The sequence below is a fragment of the Channa argus genome, chromosome 16 (genome assembly GCF_033026475.1).
Source record: "Channa argus isolate prfri chromosome 16, Channa argus male v1.0, whole genome shotgun sequence".
NCBI classification, from domain to species: domain Eukaryota; kingdom Metazoa; phylum Chordata; class Actinopteri; order Anabantiformes; family Channidae; genus Channa; species Channa argus.
Genome location: NC_090212.1, coordinates 12,364,011 through 12,385,373, shown reverse-complemented (window position 1 = coordinate 12,385,373; position 21,363 = coordinate 12,364,011). Strand labels below are relative to the sequence as shown.

The 21,363-nt window shown below is 38.0% G+C and overlaps 3 protein-coding genes and 4 non-coding genes across 7 annotated transcripts; all 7 read right to left on the bottom strand.

Annotated features, from left to right (window-relative positions):
* Positions 1 to 9,043: 9,043 nt before the first annotated feature.
* Positions 9,044 to 12,437, bottom strand: rpl13a (ribosomal protein L13a). The gene is made up of 7 exons (XM_067480352.1): positions 12,276 to 12,437; positions 11,335 to 11,407; positions 10,981 to 11,046; positions 10,665 to 10,766; positions 10,010 to 10,095; positions 9,721 to 9,780; positions 9,044 to 9,295 (listed from the first exon to the last, which is right to left on the bottom strand). The coding sequence occupies exons 1-7, from the start codon at positions 12,420 to 12,422 to the stop codon at positions 9,086 to 9,088; spliced, it is 744 nt and encodes a 247-aa protein (XP_067336453.1). The 5' UTR covers positions 12,423 to 12,437; the 3' UTR covers positions 9,044 to 9,085.
* LOC137102003 (small nucleolar RNA SNORD50) lies at positions 9,509 to 9,582 on the bottom strand. Its single transcript, XR_010911160.1, has one exon. It is a non-coding gene; the product is annotated as a small nucleolar RNA SNORD50 (small nucleolar RNA).
* Positions 10,202 to 10,278, bottom strand: LOC137102004 (small nucleolar RNA SNORD50). Its single transcript, XR_010911161.1, has one exon. It is a non-coding gene; the product is annotated as a small nucleolar RNA SNORD50 (small nucleolar RNA).
* Positions 10,845 to 10,925, bottom strand: LOC137102000 (small nucleolar RNA Z195/SNORD33/SNORD32 family). The gene has a single exon (XR_010911157.1). It is a non-coding gene; the product is annotated as a small nucleolar RNA Z195/SNORD33/SNORD32 family (small nucleolar RNA).
* LOC137101999 (small nucleolar RNA Z195/SNORD33/SNORD32 family) lies at positions 11,122 to 11,206 on the bottom strand. The gene has a single exon (XR_010911156.1). It is a non-coding gene; the product is annotated as a small nucleolar RNA Z195/SNORD33/SNORD32 family (small nucleolar RNA).
* A 678-nt stretch (positions 12,438 to 13,115) lies between the features above and the next one.
* Positions 13,116 to 15,316, bottom strand: atp5if1b (ATP synthase inhibitory factor subunit 1b). Its single transcript, XM_067480353.1, has 3 exons — positions 15,158 to 15,316; positions 13,924 to 14,036; positions 13,116 to 13,422 (listed from the first exon to the last, which is right to left on the bottom strand). The coding sequence occupies exons 1-3, from the start codon at positions 15,227 to 15,229 to the stop codon at positions 13,281 to 13,283; spliced, it is 327 nt and encodes a 108-aa protein (XP_067336454.1). The 5' UTR covers positions 15,230 to 15,316; the 3' UTR covers positions 13,116 to 13,280.
* An 876-nt stretch (positions 15,317 to 16,192) lies between these two features.
* zmpste24 (zinc metallopeptidase, STE24 homolog) lies at positions 16,193 to 21,110 on the bottom strand. The gene is made up of 9 exons (XM_067480256.1): positions 20,446 to 21,110; positions 19,445 to 19,591; positions 19,079 to 19,282; positions 18,789 to 18,941; positions 18,450 to 18,591; positions 18,165 to 18,340; positions 17,819 to 17,923; positions 17,515 to 17,658; positions 16,193 to 17,439 (listed from the first exon to the last, which is right to left on the bottom strand). Exons 1-9 carry the CDS (start codon positions 20,551 to 20,553, stop codon positions 17,215 to 17,217), a joined length of 1,404 nt encoding a protein of 467 aa, XP_067336357.1. The 5' UTR covers positions 20,554 to 21,110; the 3' UTR covers positions 16,193 to 17,214.
* Positions 21,111 to 21,363: the final 253 nt, after the last annotated feature.

The following is a 21,363-nucleotide window of genomic DNA, read 5'->3' as shown; positions in this document are numbered from 1 at the left end:
TCTCAAAGTCTTTGAGACTGAGAATAAATGTGCTTCCATTCAAGGGTGACATCAGCAGAGATTGGAAAAAACTTCACACAAACTGTTCAAAAAGGGATTCTACTCGCCCGTGGCACTTCTATATAGAGCCACATGCCAAGATTTAGCTAAGTTTGCATCAGGAATGAATTAGATATGTTACACAAAATGTGCACCCTGACATGCTCCTTTTTGCTAATCTGATTTTAAAGCTATCTTTGGTTCGCCAACAACTCAGCAGCATAAGCTGACACAGACAGTGGAAATGAAGCATCACTAAAACATCAAATGAGAGCTTAAGTAACTAATCTGCTCATGTCGGTGCACTTATTAAAGCGTTTTTATCATTCTCATTACTCACACTCATTTTGAATGCACAAGATTGTAGAACATCAGGTTAGCAACAATGAGGTCATTAGCTGTTTCTTAGTCCCATCATTTTTATGGCGCATTAGTAGCTACAGTTCTACATGATTCAAATTTAAATATAAGATGCAACAAAAGAAGTTCATAACATAGGCAGACAGAGTATGCAGGAGCTGCTGAAGACTTGTAAGGTATTGAAGAACATGCACCAAAAATACAGAACAACACAACACATTTGTTCTTCAACCCAGAACCAATGTCTTTGTCCTAAAGTAGTGAGATGCTACACAATGACAGTCAGTCAGCACGCCACAAATGCAGAAGCTCTCAGTTGTCAATCACACGCAGCTGTTGGAACAACCATCTAGATGCCTGAAGCTTGCAAATAAGCTGCAAATAAGTCAAAAACATGAAGTCACATGAAAAATTGTATATCCTGTTCTGAAATTAAAATGTATACAGTTTTTTTCAATGAATATGTATTTCTTGACTGAAAACCTGTGGAAATTTCAAAATGACCTTCCCACACAGACAAGCACTCCCATTCAAAGACTGAACACTAAAACACCAGCCAGTGAGTGGAGGAGGAGGATGTCTATAATTGTGGGAGCCCATAATAGGCTGGGCCTGCAGGAGCAGTTTCAGACTACCCAGGTCTTTTCAATCTGCCTCAGATGGTGTGATTAGAGAGCAATCTACTGCAGGCAGCATCATCCAAAAATCTCATCTTTGAACCTGTCACAGTGATTTCTCCATCTGTTTGCTGGAGACACCACATCCCTCTTTAACGCAGGTAGACGGGCCTCAGAGGCCCCCTGCCTGATCCTCAGTGGGCCGTGCTTTTAGGGAGGGCATGAATGTTTTGCCGCCTTTATACACCATATGCTTTAATGAGGAAGATAACCAACACTTCATCGTCACTAGACTCAAAATGCCATATTACACAAGTACAGTGCCCACACATGTACAATTAATCACTTTAGAACAAGATGCTTAGAGACAGTATTGAGGCAGGTGTGTGGAGAGGTTTTTGTTAATGAATGTGCTTCACTATAAGAATCCAAGTACTACAAATAGACAGGAGCTACAGTGGCTTTGAAGCTGTCATGTTCTAGTATATTAAAAGCAATCCTCCCCACACATGGCCTATTATGGCTAAAATGAGATTAAAAGGAAAGATTGAAAAGCAAAGAGAGGAACCAACATCAGAATGCAGATTATCAGCATAAAGAGAAGTCAGGGCTAATTGGCACAGCATACCGTGAGAAGGGTTTATATATTCAGCAGATATGCAGGCGGATTATCTCAGCAAGTATTTTTATGAACCAAAACTTCACATCCTCTTAGTTTTCTGTTATATTTTGTTTAACCGTTTAGCAGAACAAAAAAGAACAACAACAGAGCTTTATGATTTAATAGCCAGTAGACTATGGGCAACTGTGACCCCTTAAAATTAAGCTTTAAATTTCCTCATAAAGTGTTATGCAAGTTACTAATTGCATATTCTTATTGTACCACAACATCTGGACAACATGGCCAGACGCATGGTTACTCACACTCCAACTCCAACAAAAACAAAGAGTCCTCAATGTTTGCATATCTGTGCCTAACAGCTGCCAGGAAAACACAACATTTAAACAATAAAATATTAGAATTGTTTGGAGTTTGCAGTTCTCCTCTTTAAGTAGAGGCTACCATCTATTTTGCACGTTCAACCATAATCTGGACTGGCTGTAGCTAAGTTGGTAAAGGCAGTCTTCAATGGACCACAGGGTCAGTGGTTTGATCCCCAGTCCCTATATGTCGAAGTGTCTCTGGGCAAGACACTTAACCCCCAAGAGCCCGTTCCCATCCCCAGCTGTGCACTGATGTTCCAAGCCCGGTAGAAATTGGGTTGGGTTGCGTCAGGAAGGGCATCCCGCGTAAAAACTGTGCCAAATCAACATGCAGACAATGTTCCGCTGTGGCGACCCTGAATTTACGGGATAAGCTGAAAGGGCAAAAAAAAAACATATCCTGGACTGGTCTACCCACTGAAGACAAAGATCAGATATTAATAATCCAGCCAACTCTTAGGAACACAGAGAACAAACAATGATCCACAATGTTCAATCTTGATTAGTAATAATTAATAATTAGTAATCATATTACTGTAAAGAGTTGCTGACCAACACTTATTTGTGGCCCCTTGCCAGAAGTTGCATGCAATCAAAATGTTGATTCATGACAGAACAAAAACTATTCTGAAGGTGAAACAATTTTTTTGAGCATTACTCTGAGGGTGTAATCAAGCACAGTGGTGTTGAGAACAAAGAACTAACATCGGGCAGCAACATGAACACAGTGCTCTAATATTGATGGATAACCAATATGTTACCATCATAACCCATAGTGTGTTTTTTAAATGGCTATTTTAACCCAAAGATGGGACTATAAAGCAAATCCAGGGTCAGAATAGCTGCTAAGGTGCAAGTATAACAAAACCAAATTTCATTGAAATTCATCCAGTAGTAGAGACGTTTCAATCTGGACAAAAAGGAGGGACCCACTGTCATCGTCCTTTGTATAGCAGAGCTAATCTTTTTCCTTTCTTTTCGCATTAATCACCTTGCAATGCGTTTGATTTATTTCATAACCTCTTAAAGAGGCCTATAGTCTACATCTGTGGTCAAGGACACCCCTCATTAAAAAAACAGACCTGCCGTTCCTCCTGTTTAATCTTCCAAGGAAACCCAGGATAAAGATAAGAAAAAAAAATGTATTACCTTTTTAACTATTTCTTGTAAAATACGTTATTTTTCCTCTTCCAGTTTAGAAATCCTTCATGTGAAAATGACATAAAAGCTGAGGAACAGAGCCCCACACATAAACCTGCAGCCACACCCTACAGCAGAGCGGGGGCACCAGTCAGTTTTTCTTTTTCTTTATTTTTTAAATACTTCAATGTACATGTATAACACACATGACAGTGCAGATAAGTGAATCACAGTGAGCATTCGTCAGAGCAGACAGAGCTATGGAATCTGGTTTGGGGTTAGTCAATTTACTACTCAATTTACTCTTTTCATGATATTTTCAGCCAACCAAAAAAACAACAAAACATGCTACTCATTTTATGGATCGGATCAATTCATTTCAATTCAATTCAACTTTATTTATATAGCGCCAATTCACAACAAAGTCATCTCAGGGCACTTTACAGAATAAAGTCAAGATTATAAAGATATATAAAGAGAACCCAACAATTCCCCCTGGAGCAAGCCATAGGCAACAGTGGAGAGGAAAAACTCCCTTTAACGGAAGAAACCTCCAGCAGAACCAGGCTCAGGGTGGACGGCCATCTGCCTCGACCGGTTGGGGTGAGTGGAAAGGGGAGAGAGAAAAGAACAGAGCAACAAAAAGCAACAACAAAAAATCGGGCAGATTGGTAGGACCAGTAGCTTCACGCTGGAAGACACACAGCTTCAAAGCCGGGGGACACCTGCAGAAAGGGACAGAGAGAGGGGGACAGAGGAGGACAAAGACAACTACGGGAGAGAACACACAGAGTTAATGACATACAGTGGTGACAATTGGGGGATGAGAGGAGAGGAGAGGAGAGATGGTCAAGAGGAGGAAAGGAGCTCAGTGCATTGGGGGGTGGGTCCCCCAGCAGTCTAAGCCTATGGCAGCATAACTATAACTAACTATATGCTTTATTAAAAAGGAAGGTTTTAAGCCGAGACTTATAAGTAGGGAGGGTGTCTGCTTCCCGAATCTGAACTGGTAGCTGGTTCCACAAGAGAGGAGCTTGATAGCTAAAGGCTCTACCTCCCATTCTACTTTTGGAAATTCTGGGAACCACAAGTAGGCCTGCATTCTGAAAGCGAAGTGGTCTACTGGGATGATATGGTGCTATGAGGTCTTCTAAATATGATGTCTGACCATTCAGAGCTTTATATGTAAGAAGCAGGGTTTTAAATTCTATTCTACATTTAATTGGAAGCCAATGGAGAGAAGCTAGTGAAGGTGAAATATGATCTCTCTTGCTGGTTCCAGTCAGCACTCTTGCTGCAGCATTTTGGATTAATTGCAGGCTCTTTAGGGAGTTACTGGGGCATCCTGAAAGTAGGGAATTACAGTAGTCCAACCTAGAGGTAACAAATGCATGGACCAGTTTTTCGGCATCACTTTGAGACAGGATGCTCCTAATTTTGGCAATGTTCCGTAGGTGGAAGAAGGCTGTTCTAGAGATTTGTTTTATATGTGAGTTAAAGGACAGATCCTGATCAAAAATAACTCCAAGGTTCCTTGCAGTAGTACTGGAGGCCAGACTTATGCCATCTAGTGTAACAATATGGTTGGACATCATATCTCTGAGATTTTTGGGCCCAAATACTATGACTTCAGTATTGTCTGAGTTTAAAAGTAAAAAAATTGTGGGACATCCAAGCCTTTATGTCTTTTAGGCATGCTTGAAGCTTTATTAACTGATTATTTTCATCTGGTTCCATAGATAAATATAGCTGGGTATCATCAGCATAACAGTGGAAATTTATGGAGTGTTTTCTAATAATGTTGCCTAAAGGAGACATATATAAAGTAAAAAGTATTGGTCCTAACACAGAACCTTGTGGAACTCCATAGCTAACCTTTGTGTGCATGGAGGATTCATCATTAACATGAACAAATTGAAATCTATCAGATAGATAAGATTTAAACCAACCTAGTGCAGTTCCTGTAATTCCAATTTCATGTTCCATGTCTCTGTAATAAAATGTTATAATCAATGGTATCAAATGCAGAACTAAGATCTAACAGAACAAGTATAGAGATGAGTCCAGTATCTGAGGCCATGAGAAGATCGTTGGTGACTTTTACCAGTGCTGTTTCTGTACTATGATGAACTCTAAATCCTGACTTAAAGTCTTCATACAAATTATTCCTATGAAGGTGATCACATACTTGTTTTGCGACTACTTTTCAATTATTTTAGAAATAAAGGGGAGATTAGATATTGGTCTGTGATTGGCTAAAACACCTGGGTCAAGACAGGATTTTTTAAGTAATGGTTTAATTACAGCTACCTTATAGGCCTGTGGTACATAGCCTGTTTCTAAAGATAGATTTATGATATCTAATATGAATGTATCTATTAAGGGTAAAGCTTCCTTGAGCAGCTTAGTTGGAATAGGGTCTAGCAGACAGGTTGCTGGTTTAGATGAGGTAATAATTGAAGTTAGCTCAGAGAGATATATGGGTAAAAAGCAGTCTAACAGGGAGTGGGGCCTTATCGATGACTCTAGCACTGCTGTACATGAAGAATTATCTGTAATTTTGGGGGGAAGGATCTGGTGAATTCGTTCTCTAATAGCTACAATTTTATTCATAAAGAAGGTCATGAAGTCATTGCTGCTCAAAGTTAAGGGAATAGTAGGCTCAACAGAACTATGGCTCTTAGTCAGCCTGGCTACAGTGCTGAACAGAAACCGGGGGTTGTTCTTGTTTTCTTCTATTAATGATGAATAATGTGCTGTTCTGGCATCACTGAGAGCTTTTTTGTACATTTTATTTTTTTGGACATTTTGAAACTATTTTTCCAGGCTAAATGAGATTCTTCTAACTTTCTGGAACGCCACTTCCTTTCTAACTTTCGTGTTTCCTGTTTTAAGTTGCGTGTTTGTGAACTATACCATGGAGATCACCTCTGCTGGTTTACTTGCTTTCTTTTTTAGAGGGGCAACACTATCGAGTATTGTACATAGTGAGGCTGCAGAATTATCAACAAGATAATCTACTTGTGCAGGAGTAACATTAAGGAGACTACTTTCCAGTGTATTAACATATGGTGAAGCAAATGATGAAGAAATAATTTCTTTAAATTTGTTGACAGCTTTTTCACTTAAGCATCTGCTATAGTGGAATTTTTCCCTAACTGCTATATAGTCCGTTATTGTAAATTCAAATGTTATTAAAAAATGGTCAGACAGAAGAGAGTTGTGAGGAAATATGGTTAAATTATCCGCTTCAATTCCATACGTAAGGACAAGGTCTAACGTGTGACTAAAACAGTGAGTGGGTTTATTTACATTTTGGGAAAAACCAATTGAATCTAATAATGAATTAAACGCAGTGCTCAGGCAGTTACTGTCAGCATCTACATGAATGTTAAAGTCACCCACTATAATGACTTTATCTGTACTAAGCACTAAATCAGATAAAAAATCAGAAAATTCTATCAAAAACTCTGAATAAGGGACTGGAGGACGGTACACGATAACAAATAATAGTGGTTTTTGAGTTTTCCAGTTTGGGTGTGAAAGGCTAAGAGTAAGGCTCTCAAATGAGTTATAACTATGTTTAGGTCTAGGGTTTATTGATAAGCTACAATGGAAGATTGCTGCAACTCCTCCACCTCGGCCTGTGCTTCTAGGAACATGATAATTAATATGACTTGGCGGGGTTGACTCATTTAAACTGACATATTCTTCCTGCTGCAACCAAGTTTCAGTGAGACAAAGTAAATCGAAATGATGATCACTTATTAAGTCATTTACTAACAGAGATTTAGAAGAGAGAGATCTGATATTTAATAATCCACATTTAATAGTTTTGGGGTTTTGTTCTGTAAGAGGAGTAGTCTTAACTTTTATTAGGTTATTATGATTAACTCCTCTTGTTGTCATATTTACTTTATGTAATTTAGGTCGGGGAACAGACACAGTCTCTATAGGTATGTGGGAGTTGTGGGGGGGTAACGGTTGTAAGGACACTGCAGAGAGGCGTGTAGGACTGGATCTCTGCATCCTAGGCTCAACTCTGGATTGTCATACTTTTGGTTGTTTAATAAAACCAGCCATATTTCTGGATAAGAAAGCTGCACCATCTAAAGTAGGATGGATGCCATCTCTCCTAATCAGCCTAGGTTTTCCCCCAAAACGTTTCCAATTGTCTATGTAGCCCACATCGTTTGCTGGACACCACCTAGACAGCCAGCGGTTGAATGACGACATGCGGGTGTACATGTCGTCACTGGTCAGATTTGGAAGGGGGCCAGAGAAAATTACGGAGTCCGACATTGTTTTGGCAAAGTTACACACCGATTCAATATTCATTTTAGTGACCTCCGATTTGCGTAATCGGGCGTCATTAACTCCCACGTGAATAATAATATTACTGTATTTACGTTTATCCTTAGCCAGGAGTTTCAAATATGATTCAACGTCGCCTGCTCTGGCCCCAGGAAGACATTTGGATCACTGATGATTAATAAAAGCAAGACAAAGAGCAAGTAATGTTGTTGGTAATAACCTTGGCTTCTCACCTATTTTAGGTTGAGGAAATATGGAAAAGTATGGAAGTATGGAAAACTCAACAAAAAGTTGGGGTTCATTTTCTTCCATAATGTCAGTTATTTAGTACAAATGTGCAGCTGAATTGATTAGATTATTTCAAACCACCCAGGAGGAATTTGCATCTAAAAAAATTAATTAAGAAACAAATCTTTGTTTGATTACTTTTTACATTTAATTGAATTGACTGTATTGTCTGGAAGATGACTTAAAACCATATTAATGTAGAGGTAGTCTATTTTAACAGGATCTTAAATTGTTTGATTCATAATTCGTCAATTTTAAAATGACTCGATTCTCAAGGGTAAAACTGAGTCGATTCTCAAGGGTGGTGATCTATTTTCTTCTTTGATTTCAAAACAAGTGAACAGAAAAAAGCTCAAATTTCTCTTTTGGTGTTCATGTTTGGTAATCAGTGTTTTCTTAATGCAAGGCATTTAGTAAGAAGGCTTAAATCATGTTTCCAAATTTACTTCGCACAACACTGACCCCAGCTGCTATAAAGCATGAACTGCAGTAGCAAAAGAAAGTCATTTAAATGCAATTATTTAAATGCACGGTTGTAATTCTGGCGTATAACTCGTCTAAGTAAAATAAATACTACAGCAACCAACTCTTTTTAAGAACAGAAGAGTGAAATTTACCTACAAAAACTGCAAAATAGTGAAACAGATGGAAAACTGATATTAAAAGGTACAAAAAGAAATGTATAAACAGCTAAAAGAATTTAGTTGTTGGTAGCTTTTTATATGGTCTTATTCCTGCTTGACTTAGCTCTATGATACAAGTATTAAAATTAAGGGTTAGTATAACATTAAAAACACCTTGTCTGAAACAATGTTTCCCTTAATGCTTATTTTCTTTGACAATTTTCATGATGTAGATTTTAATCAGGCTACTGAAAGCAAAGTCGATATACAGTATATATTATGTACTTTTAGCTTGGAGTTTGTCAAGCAGATTGTTGCAAATTACCATCTGTGCTGCAACTAAATTACTACGCCGCATTATTGGTACACATTATTTTACTGAAGCTACAGCAGTGAATTAAGTGCTACGGTTTTAAAAATGTGCATTTTTTTAAAATCAGGGATGTGGCAATACAGTTAAATTGCATTCAAGTACATATTAAACCACGTAAAGCTCAACCGTCATATTTCTTGAACACAACTCAAATGTTAATTATATATATTCAAAGCAAAGTCTTGGCAAATTAAGTGTCCCTGCTTAATAACACCAATTTGATAAGATACACTCACTATTAAGATGTGTTTGACTACAAATTAACTCCCGTGAGTGCCTTCAGTGATAATGAATAAGTCCACACACTTTGTATAAACATTTATTTCTTTAATGGCCAGAGAATATTCTCAGACAAGAACTCCATATTGTTTAAGAACATCTGTGTACTTTGCAATTTTGCCCTCGACGTTCTTCTCTGCCTGCTTGGTCAGCTTGATCAGTGTCTTTTTCTTGGTGTAGCGGAGCTTGGCCTTCTCCTTCCTTTTCTCTTCCAGGGTGGCTGTAATAGCCTGGTACTTCCAGCCAACCTCATGGGCCAGGCGGCCAAGGAGGGCAAACTGAAGGGAGTAGAAAATCAGCATGTTTCAATATGAATCACTGACAAAAAGGTTATATTTTCATCACCACCATCTAAAAATCTAAGTTTGATACACCATATATTAATTTATAGACTTGTGACTTTTTGCCAAATCATTTTCTTTAAATGGCATAAAGCTGCATCAAAGTATAAACATTTAAAGCTTCGACTGAAGGCACAACATCCCTGACTTGACTCAGTAATCAGATCCGTAAAACTTCTCATCAAAAGATTATCAGTTTCGGGATAAAGAGCTCATCTCTGTCAAGTAAGAACTGTTGTGGTTAGAGGACCGAAGCATTAAATTTAACAAAATCTGCAAATTTACTAGCAAATTTTTAAATTTTTACTCAGAACTGCGACGCAATCGTTAATTCCACCCTTGATTACATATTTAAGGCTCACCTTGCGTGTGGGCTTCAGACGCACAATCTTAAGAGCAGCTGGGACAACCATGCGCTTCCTCTGTTGAGGAAAATCCAGATAAAAGTAGTCAGAAGTCAGATAAAGAAACAGGACCTAAACACTGATAGGACAGCCTGTCTCAGACATCGTTTCTTTTCAAAGTCATTACTCAAACAAGGTAGGTTAAGGGATAAAGAGCAACATCACAGACAGCACAGTTAAAAGCACATGTATTGGCCACACAGTTTAAATACGATGTGGCCACTGCCTATTATTTGAGATTCATCACCTTGTCATAAGGTGGGGGGATACCATCAAACACCTTCAGCCTCTCCAGAGCAGCCTGTCCCCTCTTGGTTTTGTGGGGCAGCATGCCTGTTTAGGATACAAAAATATAAGACAAAGTTCAATCTATGTTCAAGGACGAACCACTGGAGCTCTATCAACTGTTTTGTCCAAGCACAAACGTACACCAATACTCAACTCAGCAATCAGATCCGTAAAAGTATGTTTCATCAATCGATGATCAGATTTAGGATAAAGAGCTCATCACTGTCAAGCAACTTACACCTTGTGCTGGGACAAATAAATACAGGCACCTGATTTTGCTGCTGATGCTCTTGCACCTTTGTTAGCTGCATCTTTTTGCCGATTTAAAATTAATGTACTTAAGTTGTTCTTTTAATTGATATTTTATATTTTTGTAGGTGTGAGGACTTAAAATTGCACCACTGGATTTCCTTAAATTTTAGCTGTCCTGTCACCACTATAGCAGTCAGCAAGGTGCTCAAGTAGCATAGCAAGTTGGATCTCTAATGTGCCACATTTGCATGAATCAATTTCATTTACAGTAAATGTGTCCACTGTTCATATAACTGTTATTCCATTCTCAATAGAAGATTCTTTTGTGCTCGTGTGAGAAGGTATCCATGCTACAATCTTACCTCTAACAGTCCTCCAGAAGATCCTGCTGGGAGCTCTGAAGTGGTAAGGTCCACGGGAGGGATTGGTGTTCATCCTCTTGCGCAGAAAGGCCAGGTACTTCACTGCAGAAAGAAATTTTAGGAGAGTTATTAATACTTCTGTCATTAAGCAATAAAAAGATTACCCCAGTATGTAATGCTGATGTCTCAGATGGTAGTGCATGTAAGGTATTCTCATGGTCAATGAAACTCGAAATATTGAGGTAAAACATCATTGACAACAAGCATTTTTAAAAAACATAAAAAAGGCTCACTTGAAGACATATGCTGTACTTACACTTGTTGCGGTAGAAGTTGCCAGAGATGTTAATACCTTCACATCTTACCACCACTACTTTGTGTCCTGAAAATGAAAATAATAAAATAAATAAAAATGTAACAATGTCTTAGCAAAAATAGCCATGTGAAAGATTTGTGTTCTGTCTCAGATGGTAGTGCATGTGAGTTTTTTTTTCATGGTCGTTAAACTCAAGCAAGGTGGATACCTGATCATCACAGACAACACAGAAGCTGAATATATGATATGATATGATATGATATATGAATATGGCATTCATGGAGCCTGTATCCATAGCTTTAGCAGAATCTTTACTCAACATTCACAATTTTGGCACATAATTCTAAAACTTACCCAGCAGAACCTGTTTAGCCACAAGGGCAGCAAGGCGGCCAAGCAGATGGCCCCTGCCATCAAGCAGCAGAACCTGCAGGTTTAGAAGAATAGTTTTATTGTTAATGTAAACTCTAACCAATATACACATTTTTATTTTGCGGGACAGGTACATCACCCAATTCTGAAGGATGGCTCAGAGTTTAAGAGTCACGTTTGCCATAAAACGTTAAATTAACTAGGAGTTTAAACACAACGTCAATGCTACTCAACTTATACAACTTGGATAACCGTTACGGATGGTTTAACATGTCATTTGGACTTTTTTTTGTTACAAACGTTTCGCTACTTATCCAAGAAGCTATATGGCTAAGTAGGGAAACGTTTCTAACCAAGATAGAGAAGTCCAGTTGATATGATTTAATATTCGGATAGACGAACCTGAATGACTGAGAATCTTCACTGACATATTGGATAACCGCACTGTTCGCTCCATACAGCTCTACAATACCTAACACACTACTATCGTGTTGCCGGTTGACAAATAGCGTTAGCTTAGCATAAACATCTAACCATGCTGAGACGTTAAGACTAACTGGAACTCAGACCCGATAACGTGGGTAAGCAAAGAAAACACTCATATTTTATATTAAGAATATAAAGCTACGTAAGAAATTATAATAACTTCGCTGATCCGTTACCCGGGCTTAGTTTCATGTAGGTAACACTAGTTTAAGCGAGTAAGCTAACGGCAAGGAAGCTGCCATGATGAAGGCATGTCCACTGTGCTACAGCTAGCAATCTCTAAACGGTTTCAAAATCCACCTTTTTAGAAACGCAGAGCAGAATCACGTTTATAATTAGTTGTCCCACTGGTTTTGCATGTAGCTTAAATATATAAGCCGTTTTATTCTTTGATCAAAATGCCAAAAAGCGATTATTATCCCGCAGCGGTCCCTCACCTTATTGAACCGGTCCGCCATGACGTGCGAAAAGAAAGACAGACGGGGTTGCTCGTAGTAAAAGGCAGGGGCAGAAGGAAGTGACGACATGTACACTTCTTTCTCAGGGGCAGTGCGCAGATATAGTCCGCTGCAGACATGTACCATCGCCACCGCTAGAGTAGTTTGAGACATTATAGTAGCATTGCAGCAATTCCGATTTAGTTATGTCTCAAAATATTGTATACTCTCCATGTTTTTTTTTTCGTCAGCGTTAACTAACTCCAGGCTTTACTTAAACATTAAACTGGGACCTGTTCAGCAGAGTATCTGTGCTGTATTTTAATACATTACTGTATGCTGTTTGTAGTCAGTTCATTTAAGATGGTCTTATATGAACTGTAGAAAGATAACGTTATTTTTGTCCAATTTTTATTTTTTCTAGTCTACAGGAAACTTGTTTGTAAACTTGTTAAAATTCTCCTCATGGTGCTCTTTTAGTTTAGCAAGCTGCCGCTGCTCTGTTCATCTTATGTGCAGATAAAAAGCATTAAGTGTTAACAATGAACACAAAAAATTAACTGTGAAAGAACAGTGAAGGCAGAGGTCAGCATGAAATTATTATTTATAATTTAGGCCTTAGAAAGCCTTACCTGCAAGTTGTACTGCAGCCAGGCCCTGATCAAGGTCATTTCAGCATTATAGTTTCCTATTAAGGCACCTGTCAAAATTACTAAATTATAAATTTAAGCCTATGCATCACACAAGAAGATGTTTACATATAAAGCAATACCGCATGTTGACTGAAAAAGGGGGAAACAGCTGAAAAAGTTGTATCACAGCAAGCAATGAAAACAATAATAATTTTTTGAATAGCTTTATTAACTTTCAAAAGTTTTACAGAGCAACCAGCCAAGCATTCATGACTGGCCTGGTGACACAGTACATGCAGCGATCAGAGAATTCACTCGAAGTGCTCGGCTGTGATGGTGACAAATTTTGGAACTTTTCTTGGGAAGAGTTCATTCAGTCGTCATGTTTAAGCTTCCTAATCTTTCCCTTGTGGCGGTCAATCTCGCGCTGCAGACGTTCAATCTCCTTTTTGTGGTGATCAATTTCCTCCTGGTGGTGCTGTCTCAATGCAGCCAACTGCTCCTGCTCCTTACGTCTTATGTGCAGACAGAATCAACAGGTAATAACATGTAGAATAAACAGGAAGCAGGGGTCAGAAAAAATGTGACTTTTATGCTTGGGTCTGTGATTAAATTTGCAATATGCAACTTAGCATGAGATTCAGAATTAATTGATTCTACTCAGCCCAGCAATTGTGCTTTCTGGTCTGCTTTGATTCATCACTGTCTGCTCAGCACTTAATGCTTTTTATGAAATTACAATAAATGCCCTATAACATACTAATCAAGCATAAATACTTTGTTTGCTTGTTGATTGGTTAGAAGGGCAAATCCTGCTCAAAAATCTTTAGATGCACATATCTACAGTGCAGACAGTGGTGTTCAAAGTGTCCAAGACTGTGACTGCCCTCCATTTCAATATATGTTTTGGAGCATAGTTCTAGTAAAATGCAATTTTTTTTAAAAGTTACATACTATGAGAGTTAAAGTTAACACTCTTTGTCTATAATTGGTTGCTGTGAAAAAAAGAAACTTACTTGAAATACATCTCCTCCTCAGCAGCCTGCCTCTTCCCCATGCCTCCACCTGCTTCTCGGATAGACCCTCCGCCTCCACCACCTTTGCCTGCACCTTTTCCCAGCTCACCCAACTAAAGTAGAACAGATTAGTGATCCAAAGAGAATTAACTTAAAACAGTATATACATTTAGCAACTAGTTATAATTACTCTGTACATATTAAGAAACAAGAGACTTTATATTCAATAGTTCATCTACTGAAAATGGTGGATCATTAAAAATAATGATATCCTAATCTTTAGTAATATTATTGTTATTAACTTACTCTCATAACTTCCTTTTTTCAGACATTTATTTGGTGGCTAACTACTTTGACTTACTTTCAGCTAGAAACAACAAACTTCAAAACGTTCAGCTTATAAAGGACATTATTCCTTGTATACAGCTTTTTAATATCTTTTGTACTTTTTAAGATTGTTATACCTTTATACTTTCCAATTGTGTCATTACATAAAATTATTGCCCTGGCAGTTTTCAAGGGTAACTGGCTTTGAAGTTTGCCTAAGCAGTATATACTAAGTCAGCAACATTTTGTTTCAGCTTATCAGCAAAAGCAAAACTTTCAGCTATTTCAACTGTTTTTTCAGCTTTGTTTTGTGGTATGCTTTTTCCTAGTTATACTTGTCAGCTTGTGTTATCTAGACTTCTCTGTATATTATATACTAGCATCAGTTGATCCCTGTAAAAAAAAAAAAAAGTTTTAAGTTCAAGATTAAGGCTATTTCACAAAGGTGGGGAGATCTCTTCTTTGTTTGCCTGGTGATAATAGAGAGGTTTTGGGATGAGACTACAAAGAGTTCCATAACCAAGAACAACTAAAACCACAGAGGACAAAATAATTCATAAGGCTGATTTACTTTCAGGCTATAATTGGTCTGACAAGCAACTACTGGTGTGCTATGTTGACAAAACATGATGTAATTTAAATGAAACGCAGCTAACCTACCTGAGCATTGTTGCAATTGTGTTCAAAGCTCTACAATAGCATTACAACAGATTATCACTACTGTGTTAAATATTACTAACATTACTATCACCAATGTTACTACTACTGACCTATAATCATGTCACCAGTAGTTGTACGTCAGGCAAAGCTATGAAGCTAACGCAGATTTATTTTGTATTACTGACAATTAAACGCCTTTAAATATTAGTGGTTTAATCGACTGATGCGTTTAGAAGTCGTATCTTACCTGGTCGGATGACATTCTCAGCTGTGTAGTGACAAAATTTCTGATGTTAGGCCTCAAAAACCTCGCCATCATTATCTCTCATATACGAAAACAGCAGTGACTGTGGAAGCTTGCCCTTGTCCACGAAATTACGGAAGACCACAGGAAGAAGCCATTACAGAGATAACAGGGGTGATGACACGAACAATACATTGGTGCAATAAGAAACGGAAATTCTTCAATGATAATGGTATAGTGATTTGATTGACAAAATGCTATGAGATGCATTTTATATACTTCCAAGATTTGAACTAGAATAAGAAGAAAATACAATGCCAATACATTTTTTTTAAAAAAGGGAGGACCCTTTTTTAAAAAAACAATGGTATCGTCTCAAAGAAAACGTGATACCGCGATATTGTAAGTTTTTTCGTAGCCGTTGAGCAGACGTTCATAAGGAATGTATAAATTTGTTATTTACAGACAGAATTTACCTTATAACTGCAATTTATTTGTGATCTTAACAAAATACTCTTCAGTAAACTTCAGTCTATTTGTTAGTTCTTTAATGTAAAACTACAAGAAAAAGCATACGATAGATGCTTTCAACGAAAGATACCTGCAGGCCTACAGCTTCATCTTATTTACAGTATGCATTTATTTATTCTACCAAAGACTTGCTTTTATTTTAACTATGTAAAGCTTTTAAATGTAACCTTTTAAGTCTATTGAGCTTTTTACATAATTGACTGCACATTATTTTTTATCTGTATGTGAAGAAACTACTAAAACATTTCCCTTTGCAAATAATGAATTACAACATATTCACACACAAGAGACCCAAGACAGCAAATTCAGATTTAACTGAAGTCTAAGAAAACACAATGTGCACATAATTAAATAAGAAAATGTGCCGAATTACTGTTATTACTAGCATAAAACTTAAACCAGTCTTGTCACAAAAATACTAAAATTAAATGTCATAAATGGTGTTCTACAAGAAATGCTCAGAAACTATTTAAATGTATATTTTGAAAATAGCACTTAGGACAGAAATGCTTTTGAGAATTTTATTCAATGCTGGAAATAAAAGTATACAGTCTCCTCTTCAAACAAACCAAATGCTGGCTTATGTGGTGAAAGGAACCTCACAGACCCCCTCCAAGTCCTCTATAAATATTTCACTTGCTAGGCAACACTGGGCCCAAAATCCAACAGATCAAACTAAGTAACACCATGTCAACTTAAAATTTCAAATCACATTCAACATTTTTTTCCCCAAAATTCACTTCATATGTTATTACTCTACTAATCAAAGTTACATATGTACAGTTACAACTGGACCCTTGTTGACAAGCAAGTGTTTCAGGAGAATAAAACTACCCCCATCAAGGCATGTAAAAAAAAAAAAAAAGAAAAAGAAATCACAAGTGCAACCTAAATTGATTTTCTGGATTGTTTTGTTCATAAAATATCCATTATTTGAACAAACAAAACAAAAAAAGGATAATTTGAGGCACTCTTTTTACTGATAAAGCATCTACTTAGTTCATCTTGCAAAGTTGAGAATTTGAGTTCATAACTACATTTATATGGTCTCTTGTGCTTGCCTGGGGATACTACTAAAAAAGCCACAGTTGCATTTGAAGGACAAGCCAAGTGCGCTGTGGGGATCTGCAAAAAGCATTGCCTAGAGTGGACATGAAATATCCTTTTTTTTTTTAGATCATTATACTGTAAGCTCAAACAACTCATAAGCGTAAAAAAAATTTGCATGCTCTTTCACAGATGCACTGCTCATGGCAAGTGGACATTAGGTGTCTTTAAATAAAAAGCAGAGACTTCAGGTTAGGCTTACAACTGTTTAGGCTGCCTTGCATTGATATGTTTTGTTTTGGTTTAAAACAAAGGCTAAAGGGAACAAAATGAAAAGTATGGCAAGTGAAGACTAAAACAAGATAAAACAAGATGTGTGGGGGCAATAGGTAGAAAAAGACCAGGGTGGATCACAGAACCAAGAGTGGTCTGCGGAGGCCCTTTGGAGGAGGCAGCGGACGCTGCTCCCCCTTCCAGCCACGTCAGTCCTGCTTCACATTGCCCAGCTCTCTGAGGCGCTCCAGGAGGGGAGGGTGGGAATAGTGCCACATGGAAAACAACCAGTCAGCTACAGGGAAGCCCAGGTTGTCCTTGTTGAGCTTGATGAGAGCAGAGTAGAGCTCAGAGGCTTTGCCCATGCTACGTGCAAAGGCATCTGCCTGAAACTCAAACCTGCGACTCAAGACCGTTAGACAGAAGGACAGGAGCTGCAAAGACAAAATGCAAATATGAAGTTGTGAAGATATGTTGTGATTTGTTGTGTTTCTGCATCCTATACCCACCTCATTGTATGGTGAGAAGATGAACTGGAAGATAATCATCAAGCCTATTAATGTGGGTTGGTTGTCAGTAAAGCCAAAAGCTACAAACAGCTCCTTACGTCCAATCAGGACAGCAAACAGGAAGAAGCACAGGAAGGAATTCATCTGAAAAAAGAACACAGTCAGCAGGTGTTCTCTGCATATCAACTGAACAGCTGAATTTTTATATGTGGTCAGATTTAAAAATCAGGCAAGCTTGTGTGTATTGTGCCAAAATCTTAAAAAAAAAAAAAAAACAGCTAAAAACAAAATAAAATTCTTTCACTTGACTGATGACGATATTCTTGATGGTGTGGCCAAGCTTCCAATGGCCGAGCTCATGACCCAAAACGGCAAGGATCTCTGGGTTGTTGCATCCTTGTTTCTTGTTCTGTGCAAATATTTGAGAGAACAATGTTCATGCATTTAAAGAAAAATAGTACAAAATCAATAAGAAACATGATAGATGATCTCATATTTTGAGCTGAATCATCCATTACATGTTGTGTGTACTGTTAGAGCAAGGCACAAAAGGATTCCCAGCTTAGGAAACAAAAACATGTAAAAGATCCCTGGTTTATATCTGTATATCTATTAAGAACTTTTCCCGAACAATCTCATGACTATGTAACCTTTGGCTTGGCTTTTGACTCGTTGGATGTGTCATCACTCTCTGGCTGCTCAGGCTGTGGCTCTCCAGTCTTGTTGAGAGGTGAGTAGTCCTCCAGCAGCGTATCAAACAGCACAATACGCTTGTTTTTGAAGAACCCATAAAAATATGCATTGCTGTGTGATGATCGCTTGGAACCTGGAAATATGTAAAACATGTTATTTTAAATTGTGTACCTACTGTACAGCAAACTTGTCAGAACATTTTAACACACTGAGATATGGATGCATTATAGGTTCAGCTTTACCTTCTACAACATAAACCTTAGTGAGGGGGAAGCTTATACTCTTGGCCATAGCCTCAATGTCGGTTTTTAACTCTCCTTCTGGCAAGGGAGTAAACTTGTCAAACAGGGGAGCTATGTAATCAGCATAGATGGTTACAAGTACCTGAGAACACAGAAGAGGATATAGTGAATTGGTAGGCTCAAACAACCACCTACAATATAACAATTGATCTTGAGAGTTTGAGTAATACTTTGGGGTCACTCCCTTATAACCAAACTACACATTCTCTATTAGGTAAAAATGCCTTTTTCTTAGTTAACACATTGTTTCACAGCTGCTAATGTGAATGCAACACTGACCAGAGAGACAGCCAGAGTAAACAGCCAGGCATAGATGAAAAAATAGTCTCCACCAATCTTGATAATGTACAAAAGCAGTGAGGTCACAGGCAGCAGGATACACTGGGTCACGACAAACTTCTTTATAGCATCCTTGAGGAAGAATCCCAATGTCTAAAAGGAAGATCATGTAACTAATGTAAACAATATTGGATTATACAAAAGGATATAATCAAGCTCATGACATCTGCAGTTCTGAAGAAGCAAACTACAAATATTTAAAAGCCACATTTCAAGCCTCAAACAGTTACCTGCTGATTAAAGCCATGCTTCTCCTCAATGACAAATGTGTTGTACAAACTCCAGGGAAGGCCAGTAAAGGCACTGAACAGGGTGGCGAGCATTAGGAACACAAGAGACTGTGTGATCTCGTACTCTGAACTGAATCCAAAGCGAGCTATGAGAGTTCCTGCAATACTCCACAGAAACGGGATTCCACCCAGAAGCAAGATCAACTAAAAGTCAATGAAATCTCAATGAATAACATTCCTGGCGAGACAAATACAAAAAAGTGAAGACACTGACAGAAAGGGTTGACCCTTTTGTGGTCAAACAAGGTATCACATTCTCAGTAAAAAGCTTAATTTGAAATCTTACAATGTACTGGTTGTTCTTACCGTCCCTTCAGTCTCAGAATAGAGTCCAGACCAAAAGCTGAAGTTGCTTTTATCTAGCTGATAAAGACGTGACTTCTCAAATGTTTCAGAATCCATGATCTTCCCTAGCTCCTGTGGCACATGTGTAGTTGTCCTGTATATCGTCCTCTGTGAAAGAGAGAGAGCTCAGTGATTGCCCAAATGTTTAATTCAAAAAGCACTTCTTTAGCCTATTCAAGTTTTCATTTTTTCAGCTCTAGTGCTTAACTACAGCTTTGCAAGACATACCCATCGTGTTTTTTTTTCTCCAACGCTGCCTTGCACTTTTGCATGGGGTGTGAAGCAACCTGCTATTAACAATATTGTAATTATTCAAACCTAGTTTATTCTTTTCAGTTACAGTGATAATCTATTTAAATGTACTTACACGTGTAAGCTAGGGCTATTTACCTACCAGCAAATGCCCTGTCTGCACCTCATCTGGCACAGTGAGATCTAGGAAAACATGCAGTCAAGTTCTTGTCTACACACTTGACTAATCCAGTCTAATACTTATACTAATTCTCACTTCTCATGCAGCCTTTTCTGCAATATGTTCTGCCTCAATTCCTGTTTCTAGAGGAAACCCAGCTATTGCCAGTTCACTGCACTTTCACCAAACTTGATAAGAAAACAGAAGAGTTTTGCAATTCAGAAAGTACAGAGTGGCATACTTATTCCTAAATGTTTAAATGTATTATAATTAAGTGTGACACGTTATATAAACTGGATTAAACAATAAAAATCTATATACTATTAAACATTTACTTTGTATAGACATTTTGTAAAATGTACATGCTCTGTATGTAGATATTTGAAAAGGTCATGTCAGTGGTCATAATACCAATGTATTTATATCAGAACTGTAAAACAATGTGTTAAGTGACCTTTATATATTCCTCTCATTCCAACTTTTACAAGATGTATTTATCACTTTGATACTCGTGGATAAATGTATTTTAGCCTATTATTGGCTAACTTACCTGTCTGAAAGAAAGGTATGCCTCCCATAGATACACTGTCCACGAAAACCCCAAAACAGCATAAAATATCTGATTTTCGACCGGGAGGTCAAATACAGTTTCAATCATTTTTACTCCGTTTTTGCTCTATGTCGTTGAAGTAGCTCTCACTAGCTCGTCAGGCTAAGAAGCTAACGGATATATTAACGTTAGACTGACTGGTGGTTTCAGGCTGGTAGCTAACTGCTTAGCTTCCGCTCTACACTACAAAGTTGAATTAAGGCAAATCTTTTCCCACTTCTAATCGACAGATATTAACTAAAAATGTTAACATGGAACTCTCTGCATATAGTTTCCATTACTAAATCAAGGCTTTAAATGCTAATATCATTCCATTCATGCGCATTAGCCAGCCCGTCGGTAAATTGTGGCAACGACTTGTGCCCCAGTGAAACGTCTACTTTAACTTTGGTTCCGTTGCTAATGAACTCTCGTCAGTTAGAATATAATGTAAGCAAAACACGGGTTAATACCAATCCCTGTCATTTACATGTTTTAGGTATAAAATGTAATTACTTTAAACAGTGTAGTCAAACAAACAAGCGTATCAAATCAAATCCTACTCCCAATGAAAGCTTTTAGCGTCAATCGACAAATGTATGAACCCCTAAAACAGTACGGTTTGCGCTTTGTTGACAGCCAACCATTCACACAGTTACGTCACTGTTCCTATGGACCTGTGAATAAAGCATGCGTCACCATTACACCTATTACACATAAAAAACCGGACTGTGGAATTCAGATGGTTTCCAAACATGAGCGCCTTCAAGGGGGCGCTAGAGTCCACACCTCCGGAGAAACAGTACCACACCCTGTTCCTGCAGAATACCTGAAAAACTCCTGAGGTTAAGGTTTACCACTGTATAGTATGGTGTAATG

Bases quoted from the DNA above. Each gene is read 5' to 3' on its own strand.
- zmpste24 (XM_067480256.1), bottom strand. From the start codon at position 20,553: ATGATTGAAACTGTATTTGACCTCCCGGTCGAAAATCAGATATTTTAT. The intron at 19,283-19,444 runs GTAAGAACAACC...ATTGACTTTTAG, and splicing joins ATTCTGAGACTGAAGGGACG to TTGATCTTGCTTCTGGGTGG. The intron at 17,659-17,818 runs GTGAAAGAATTT...TTCTTTTTTCAG, and splicing joins AGAATATCGTCATCAGTCAA to ATGAATTCCTTCCTGTGCTT.
- atp5if1b (XM_067480353.1), bottom strand. From the start codon at position 15,229: ATGATGGCGAGGTTTTTGAGGCCTAACATCAGAAATTTTGTCACTACA. The intron at 14,037-15,157 runs GTAAGATACGAC...GTTCTACTTTAG, and splicing joins TGAGAATGTCATCCGACCAG to TTGGGTGAGCTGGGAAAAGG. The intron at 13,423-13,923 runs GTAAGTTTCTTT...TCTGCACATAAG, and splicing joins GAGGAGGAGATGTATTTCAA to ACGTAAGGAGCAGGAGCAGT.
- rpl13a (XM_067480352.1), bottom strand. From the start codon at position 12,422: ATGGTACATGTCTGCAGCGGACTATATCTGCGCACTGCCCCTGAGAAA. The intron at 11,408-12,275 runs GTGAGGGACCGC...CTAAACCTGCAG, and splicing joins TGGCGGACCGGTTCAATAAG to GTTCTGCTGCTTGATGGCAG. The intron at 9,296-9,720 runs GTGAGCCTTAAA...TACTCCCTTCAG, and splicing joins GTCTGAAGCCCACACGCAAG to TTTGCCCTCCTTGGCCGCCT.